Raw genomic sequence first — 7,947 nt, 5'->3', positions numbered from 1 at the left:
GTGGAGCCAAAGTGGTTCAGCTGGCAGACTTGCAGATGCGCTGCCGCCTAGTAAATATCCATTAAAGACGCTTTGCTGAAAGAACTCCCCCTGCAGGACAGCCGTATTTAAATCTGCCCCAGCAAATGGGCAACATTTTTGTTGGCCTTTTGTGGAGACAGTTAAAAAGCACTATAACCAGGATCGAGCCCAAAGCATCAACTACCATCAAATAGAGCACATAAACGAACACGTACATAACTTCATCAAGTTGGGTCGTGGCAAGGACGCAGCGCTTAGGTCAGTGCCAAAGAGAAACACCCACACACACACACACACACATGACAATGAAGGCAGAAATTCCTTTATTACATTTTTCACGCCAATAAAAACAAATACAAAACGTCAGCTTGAAGAGCAACACGCAACGCTGAGCAACTCTTAAGTTGCTGCCGCTGGCCGCCTTGGGTTATTTTTGGCAATTTCCTCTAGCTGCCTTTGGTCACTCACGAAAATTACTAAAATTGTATTTCCGTTTCCGGTTGAAGCGGCGCCAAAGCTGTCGCCAGGCGTTTGCCAGCGCCCGTTATTTATTTCAGCATGTCAGCCCCGAGGTAGGCTAGAAAACTGAGGGCCTACTCCGATTTGGTAGCATAATTTATGGCACATCACGCATACGACACATTGCACACATGCGACCCAAAGTGAAAACTAAAAGTGAAAGAAAATAGACGTCAACTGACGGCAACGACAACTTTTTGCTGCCACATGGGCCACATGTAGAAGAAGAGGAGAAGCCCTCGACTCTGCCTTGCACCTTTGGCCACTTTGAATTGCCTCAATTAACAAGACGCCAGCCAAAGGCCAAGAGAATCAGTTAAGAGCCAATCAACGCTGATGGCATTTACGACCGGCCCATCAGGATTAATAATTATGGCAAAAAACTGACAGCCGGCTGTCCCAAATGGCAAAAGTTTTTGCCACAGGTAAACATTGAGCTTGTGAAAATCATGAATATCCAGAGTTTTATGTGCATTATGAATATTTAAGTTTTTTGGCGTGGCGTTGCCTGAGCTGACGAGCTTTAACGAGCGCGAGCGGCCAAACTTATAATTTGTCTAATTAAAAGTTTTGGCTCGTTGCAAGCGCTCGGCAGCGGCAAGTGCAAAGGCTGTCACGTGCTACTTGCCACATGCCACATGCCGCATGCCGCCAGTTGCCACTAAGTGATATAAGGCAACGAAACAATTGCCGCAGGATGGCAATAAAACTAATCGAGCTGCAATGCATCACTTGTTGTTTGCACCACATGTGGCAAATAGCTGTTTACCACACACGCACACACACACCCGCATATTTTGCAGCACTTCAAAACTTTGCTTGCGGTCAACAAAATTGACTTTAGCTTCGAGTCAAAATGTAAACTTGATTCATATTATTTGTTTATTGCTAAAAGGACGCAGGCCGCAAGTGAGCCAACAATATGCAGTTAACACTTTACATAATTAAACTGAAAGCCAAATTGGATTAATTACGTCAAGATTTTGATTGTCGATATGAGTATGTGATCAATATCAGAAAATAAACATTATTACACAAGCACTGCATATTCTTAATATTATTAGCTGTGATATTATGTCGTTATATTTTGCACTCTGCTGGTATAAATGGGCCTATTGTCTATTGCTTTTAAGCAAAGATAATCAAGGCTTTATTATATTTTTTAAATGGTGAGAGCTTAGAGCTGAGAGAGAAAATTGTATATGTATATGTACTTGTACACGATAAATGACGAATGGGAACACTCTCTGCTGGCAGCACTGTTCGTGTGACGCTTGAGAGAGAGATACGATTAATCTTGATGAGACTGACTCAATGCACACACACATGCACATAGTCAGATCAAGCTCGCTATTGGTGTATTTGACGACTGCAGCTCTCGTATGCATACATAGACAAATAACCATTCTCTTCGCGTAACTCAACCAAACGATCGGGGCAAGCACAGAGAGGTACCTGTCCGATCGCATACGAAGTCGTTGAACAACCGACGTTTACCGTGTCTCTCCCTGCACGAAGTTCGTTGAAAAGACGTCACATGAACAGTGCTACCAGCAGAGGGTGCTCCCATTGGTCACTTATAGTCGACAACATTGAGCGCGACTAGTGTATGGGTGAAAGTTGCCCTATATAAAGGGCAGCAGCCGCAGCATCTCTTCAGTTGTCCTGTCATGGTGGAGGTCAGTCGTGCAGTGTAGTAAAGTGAAGTGAGGTGACGTGTGTGATCGTTCAGCTAAGCAATAAATACTTGGAGGAAACACTTGGAAGGTAATACTTATAGTCAATACATAGAATAAATACTTAGAGGAAATACTTACTTCAGTCGTTTTATTAGGATTTCAGTGCGATTAGATTAATGAATCATACTATAGTATATATACAATATATTATAATTAATTATGTCGATAAGTAGCCACATATACATATATGTATATACATATATAGCGTATATATAAAATTAAATCTCTGCACCACATTAATTCTTTACAAATGAAGCTGAACATTTGTGTAAATGTCTTTTTAATACCGTCACGCTTGGGGTCAACGTTAGCAAGGCAACATTTTCAATCAGTTAGTTCAGCTTTGGCTCTTTGGCCGAACACAATATGTGGAAATTGTTAATTGTGGTACTTATCGCTTGTACGGCCGTACGGTGTAGTCACTTCAAGTTGAACAATGTGATCTGTCGCTGCTACGATACCGCCTACTGCACGTTCAAGCAGTGCGAGCTGACAATAAGACGCAGGGGCATGGCTGCCTTCAGTATGTACACGGTGCTGCATAAGCGGCCTGTGGACAATATCTACATCAATCTGGAACTGTTCAAGAAGTCGAACGGCTATCGCTCCTACCTGATCAATCAGAGCATCGATTTTTGCTACTACATGCGCAATCCGAAGGCCTACATATTCTTTCACGCCTTTCACAAGACTTTCGTGGCTGTCTCTAACTTCAATCACACGTGTCCGTATGACGTGAGTTCCAGTTGATTCAACTGAGTCCTGTCAATAATTATCATTCTGATTACAGCACGACATTATAATTAATCGATTCATTTACGAGCGGGGCTCCATGATAGATCTGCCCTTACCAAACGGGGAATATATGATCAACGTCAAACTCTCGGTCTCCAAAATTTGGCGTGCAGAACTTAAAATCTTTGTCACACGATCTGATTAACAATAAAATTATACTGTATAAGCAAGTGAATTTTCTTTTACGTATCCCCAGAGTTCAGTTACTTCATAAGAGCTTACTCCGAGCTGCACTAAAATTATGAAATATGAGAAACGAAATTTTCGAAATTAGCCTCAGTGTTTTTTAAAAAGCGTTCGAATATAAATCACAGCTGCTCCCATTAAGTTTATACTGTACTAATCAAATCAACTGATTTAAAAATTCTGTATTGCAGTATGATTTAGTGGTAAATGGAACTATAAACAATTTTAATTTGCTTTCCGATATTCCTGCACCAAGGGGAAATTACGACATTTTCCTTCGTGTAAGCGTATTCAAGAAATAGAAAGCTGAGGTGCAACTTTATGCACGCGTATCCCACTAAAATCAATTTATTTATTTTAGTTTGTTTATTTATATTTAAAGTTGTATATAACAACGATTTGCAACCTTTGAATATTCAACGTTTTTATTTATCGATAAGAAAAATAGTCATTTGCTATTCTCACAAAAAAGTGCTACCAGACTGTTTTATTTAGTGGCAACAATTTCACGTAGCATTAACATTAACAGCAGTCACTCGTTACAGTGCGGCCACTAACCAGACGAGTCTCCTCTCTAATTTTGAATCGCTCTTTCTTTCAGCGTGAAACATCAAGCCGGATGTATGTTGAAATTGTGGTCTCCTAAATAATTAAAAAATAAGGCAAATAATAGCTATTATTATTTGAAATATTGTGCAGTTATATTATCTTAATACCTAAGCAAAACTTATTTATTATAATTTCGTGAAAGTATTCACGGATGTCAGTTATACAGTGCGATTAATATCTAACCTCTTTTTTTACAGTATCGGTTGAATTGTTGGAATCATGGTTAACGGCCGCATACCCTCGGTCTTCTCGAAGACCTATGTGACTCCACGTCGCCCATATGAAAAGGCACGTCTGGATCAGGAGTTGAAGATCATTGGCGAATATGGTCTGCGCAACAAGCGCGAAGTATGGCGCGTCAAATACGCCCTGGCCAAAATCCGTAAGGCTGCCCGAGAGCTGCTGACTTTGGAAGAGAAGGATGAAAAGCGTCTATTCCAGGGTAAGTTGGCAGATGATGCCCCCGTTCAACTGCTACCCATATCTTGATGATTTGTATTTAAAATATTACTGACACCTCTTGGCAGAATACACATTGACGTTAACTAATACATGCTGAAACAAATCAAATACCATTTTCTAGATTGTTTAGTACTATTAAATATAATAATTTGCACTTTTTCTTTAGGTAACGCTCTGCTGCGTCGTTTAGTGCGCATTGGTGTCTTGGATGAGTCTCGCATGAAGCTCGATTACGTGCTCGGCTTGAAGATAGAGGACTTCTTGGAGCGCCGTCTGCAGACCCAGGTGTTCAAGCTTGGATTGGCCAAGTCCATCCATCATGCACGCGTGTTGATCCGTCAGCGTCACATTCGGTAAATTAACGCCAGACAACAATTCTAAATGCTAAGAAAATAATGTTCAGTAAGACCACTTGGGAGTCGAACAAGCCAAGAACAAAGCAGAGCTTGCACCGACTCTCAACGTCTTTTGGTCATGTTTGTTGATCACCCAGTTGTTCACACAGACCATAATGCAAAGCTACATAGCGTAAGTTGCACTGAACAGTTTGCTCCAACTTGATAGCTCCGAGCTGAGTTAATCCATTTGCCTGTATTAATATTTCTATTTCTTTTTTTCTGTTAAATAGTGTGCGCAAGCAGGTGGTCAACATTCCATCTTTCGTGGTGCGTCTGGATTCGCAGAAGCACATTGACTTCTCCCTGAAGTCGCCCTTCGGTGGCGGCCGTCCCGGACGTGTCAAGAGGAAGAACTTGAAGAAGAACCAGGGTGGTGGTGCAGCAGCTGCCGAAGAAGAGGAGGACTAAACTGCAAGTCAGTTAATTTTTAATGAAATAAAATGGAAATATTTACAAAATAAATGTAAAGTCCTTAAGAAAAAACAAATACAAGTTTGTATGTACATACATATGTGTGTCCATTTGTGGTGGTGGGTTTTTCGCGTTGCCAGACTTTCGAATTGGTCCGAGATGTAACACGTGTTTAGTGAGAGCAGCAAGTGTAAAGTGTATCGCTTTCGCCAACATACAATGAGAGAGTATACACGTACAGAGTCCGACTATGCTGTTGCCTAAACTTGTGACGTCACTTCAATTGAGTCGTGTAGCTCGCTCAAAGCGTTGTCATCGTGTGCTGCATACCATGCGCCGGCAGTCTGTGAGCGGCTTTTGGCGAGTGCAGCTGTGTTTTGGTTTTCATTTGGAGTAGTTGGCATTCTAAATTGTGTCATAGTTGTTAGGAATTTAATATTGAAATTAAATAGCAAACTGCTAGCAAATATGCCAAAAGGCGTTGATAAAGTAAAAGTGAACGTGAAGGAACGGGTCGAAGATGAAAACTGTGACCTAAGCCTCTCCGAGCTGACGGAAATACCAGTGCGTGAAATTGTGAGTAAATTATATGCAGAGCCACGATTAAGCACAATAATATCGGCGTATATCGCTAATTATCTTCTGTACTGAGCCGAATTCTGACCCCTCTGATACGCTTGCCGACGCACAAGTGCAAACAAAGCGCTGGCTGTCTAGCCAGTTATAGCCTGTCTCGCTCTCGCCAGCACAAACAGTTGAATACGGCGATTGCTGTTATTGTTGTTGTTGTTTTTGTTGCAGCATGGATGCCTGGTGCTGCCGGCTGGTTTGCAATTAACGCTGACGTTGACTGCATTGCATTTACACTTGAGAGCGCCGCATAAGGAAGATGCATGTGTATGTGTGCGTGTGTGTATATGAATGTGTGTGTGCTGCCGAAATTGCTTCAGGGGGTTGATTTTTGTGATTTGGCAGCGCAGCTACCACCCCTCGGACACTGAGTGGCACGGGAAAGTTGCCAAATATTGTATTCTACTGTTGTGTTCGGGGGTTTCTTTTTTGGTTGTTGAACTTCCTGTTTAAAATTCGACTCATATTTAGTTCATATTTTACCTTCGCAGGCTTCGTTCAAGCGGGTTGTCTTCCTGGATCTCTCCAGCAACCGGCTGGCCACACTCGGCGTACGTATGAAAAACAAAGAAAATATATACATAAGCACATTAGTTAATTAGCATATGTTTACTGATCCATAGCACAACTTCACCACGCTCACGCGGCTAATCAAGCTGGATCTGAGCAAGAATCAAATTCGTTTTCTGCCCGAAGACTTTGGCCATCTGGAGCATCTGCGTCACTTGGACTTATACGACAATTGCTTGGAGCATTTACCATTGAGCTTTGGTCGATTGCGTCGCTTGCGCTATTTAGACTTGAAGGGCAATCCCTTGACGCCCGCCTGGCAGAAAATTGTTGGCTGCTGTTCCACATTGAAGGACTGCCAACAGGCGGCCAAGAATACTGTAAGACAAGTGGCACTTCAGTTGAGTGGCCTTTTATGTACAATTTGCTCACATTTTGCAGGTGAACATTTGTGCAAACTACAAGTCGGAATTCATTGAACGTGAACGTTTAGCCGCCCAAATGCGCCAAGCGAGCTCTTCACAATTGGCTGGGTCCGGCGATGGGGACGCCAGCTCCACGTCCAACCAGAGCACAAAGGCCAATGGCGGCGAGGCATCCAAAAAGACCGGCAAAGCCAATAAAAAGTCAAAGTCAAAGAAATCGGGTGCCCCAACTGAAAACGAGCTCACAATCAAACCAGTTAATGCCGGTCCCATTAAATCCACAACCAATCAAAAGAGCAATCAAAAGAAAAAGTCCACCAGTAGCAGTAAAAGGAGAGGGTGGCTCAAAACCCTATCGGGTGTTGCTTTCTCATCGCTGATGACATTTCTGTTGCTCTTCATGATCAATGTACTCATCATTTATATGATTATGTTCAAGAATCCGGACATTGCGGATAAGCTGGTGGAGTATATTCCGCATCAATATCGCGACTGGATACTGACCAAAACGGAAATCTTTCGATTGCGCGTCACCGACTGGATCTCAGAGTTTCGCACTCCGCCAGAGGAGCACTGACGATTCATTTATTTGAAGCCTTAGAGCGCGGGGTTTCAAATAGGTTAACAGTCAATGAAAATCGGATGCATAGCGCGTGTGTGGGAAAGATTGAGAATTTTGATCGAGTGGAGAGAGACCAATGCAACAAAATTGAAAGACCCCAATGTACTGCCATATATTTGTATATTTAAGTATTTACGTCCATTGGCAAGAAATTTTTACCTCACATACAAAAACACACACACACACTCACACACACACACATAGAGCATCAGAGCTATATAATATATATGCAATGTAAACTACTCTCAATCAATATCAATTCTAACTAACATTTACAATAGATCAAACAGAAACTCAATAGTAACTGATAGACAGTTCCAAACTGGCAAACACACTCATAGAAACTACAGACACAGTCAGCGTGCTTCACACGGCTATAAAACACTTATCTATGTACCAGATTCTTAATATCTATGTAAGAATTTCTTGTGCAATTTACAAATATTTTGATTTGTTTTGTTTAAATCCCAGTTCAAGTAAGGATTATGATTTTATGCTAACAGATTTAAAATCTATTGTATAATATACAAAGTATTTTGTTCTTAATCTTAATAAATTCTTTCGTTTATTGCTGTAAACGGAAAGTGGTTTCATATAATTTTTATGCATACAGATTTTAA

The 7,947-nt window shown here is 41.5% G+C and overlaps 3 protein-coding genes across 3 annotated transcripts; all 3 read left to right on the top strand.

Annotated features, from left to right (window-relative positions):
* The first annotated feature begins 2,617 nt into the window (after positions 1-2,617).
* Positions 2,618-3,219, top strand: LOC6582271. The gene is made up of 2 exons (XM_002007938.2): positions 2,618-3,014; positions 3,070-3,219. Exons 1-2 carry the CDS (start codon positions 2,646-2,648, stop codon positions 3,217-3,219), a joined length of 519 nt encoding a protein of 172 aa, XP_002007974.1. The 5' UTR covers positions 2,618-2,645.
* Positions 3,220-3,778: 559 nt separating this feature from the next.
* On the top strand, positions 3,779-5,216 carry LOC6582270 (40S ribosomal protein S9). The gene is made up of 4 exons (XM_002007937.4): positions 3,779-3,881; positions 4,067-4,311; positions 4,498-4,684; positions 4,960-5,216. The coding sequence occupies exons 2-4, from the start codon at positions 4,089-4,091 to the stop codon at positions 5,135-5,137; spliced, it is 588 nt and encodes a 195-aa protein (XP_002007973.1). The 5' UTR covers positions 3,779-3,881; positions 4,067-4,088; the 3' UTR covers positions 5,138-5,216.
* A 256-nt stretch (positions 5,217-5,472) lies between these two features.
* LOC6582269 (leucine-rich repeat-containing protein 59) lies at positions 5,473-7,925 on the top strand. The gene is made up of 4 exons (XM_002007936.4): positions 5,473-5,716; positions 6,262-6,321; positions 6,394-6,660; positions 6,722-7,925. The coding sequence occupies exons 1-4, from the start codon at positions 5,609-5,611 to the stop codon at positions 7,280-7,282; spliced, it is 996 nt and encodes a 331-aa protein (XP_002007972.1). The 5' UTR covers positions 5,473-5,608; the 3' UTR covers positions 7,283-7,925.
* The last annotated feature ends 22 nt before the right edge of the window (positions 7,926-7,947 follow it).

The sequence above is a fragment of the Drosophila mojavensis genome, unplaced genomic scaffold (assembly GCF_018153725.1).
Source record: "Drosophila mojavensis isolate 15081-1352.22 unplaced genomic scaffold, ASM1815372v1 contig_74, whole genome shotgun sequence".
Classification (NCBI taxonomy): domain Eukaryota; kingdom Metazoa; phylum Arthropoda; class Insecta; order Diptera; family Drosophilidae; genus Drosophila; species Drosophila mojavensis.
This window is presented reverse-complemented; position numbering and strand designations above follow the sequence as displayed.

Excerpts from the sequence above, each read along its gene's own strand:
- LOC6582271 (XM_002007938.2), top strand. The coding sequence starts at position 2,646 with ATGTGGAAATTGTTAATTGTGGTACTTATCGCTTGTACGGCCGTACGG. Across the intron at positions 3,015-3,069 it reads ATCACACGTGTCCGTATGAC|CACGACATTATAATTAATCG; the intron begins GTGAGTTCCAGT and ends TTCTGATTACAG.
- LOC6582270 (XM_002007937.4), top strand. The coding sequence starts at position 4,089 with ATGGTTAACGGCCGCATACCCTCGGTCTTCTCGAAGACCTATGTGACT. Across the intron at positions 4,312-4,497 it reads TGAAAAGCGTCTATTCCAGG|GTAACGCTCTGCTGCGTCGT; the intron begins GTAAGTTGGCAG and ends CTTTTTCTTTAG. Across the intron at positions 4,685-4,959 it reads ATCCGTCAGCGTCACATTCG|TGTGCGCAAGCAGGTGGTCA; the intron begins GTAAATTAACGC and ends TCTGTTAAATAG.
- LOC6582269 (XM_002007936.4), top strand. The coding sequence starts at position 5,609 with ATGCCAAAAGGCGTTGATAAAGTAAAAGTGAACGTGAAGGAACGGGTC. Across the intron at positions 5,717-6,261 it reads AAATACCAGTGCGTGAAATT|GCTTCGTTCAAGCGGGTTGT; the intron begins GTGAGTAAATTA and ends TTACCTTCGCAG. Across the intron at positions 6,322-6,393 it reads ACCGGCTGGCCACACTCGGC|CACAACTTCACCACGCTCAC; the intron begins GTACGTATGAAA and ends ACTGATCCATAG.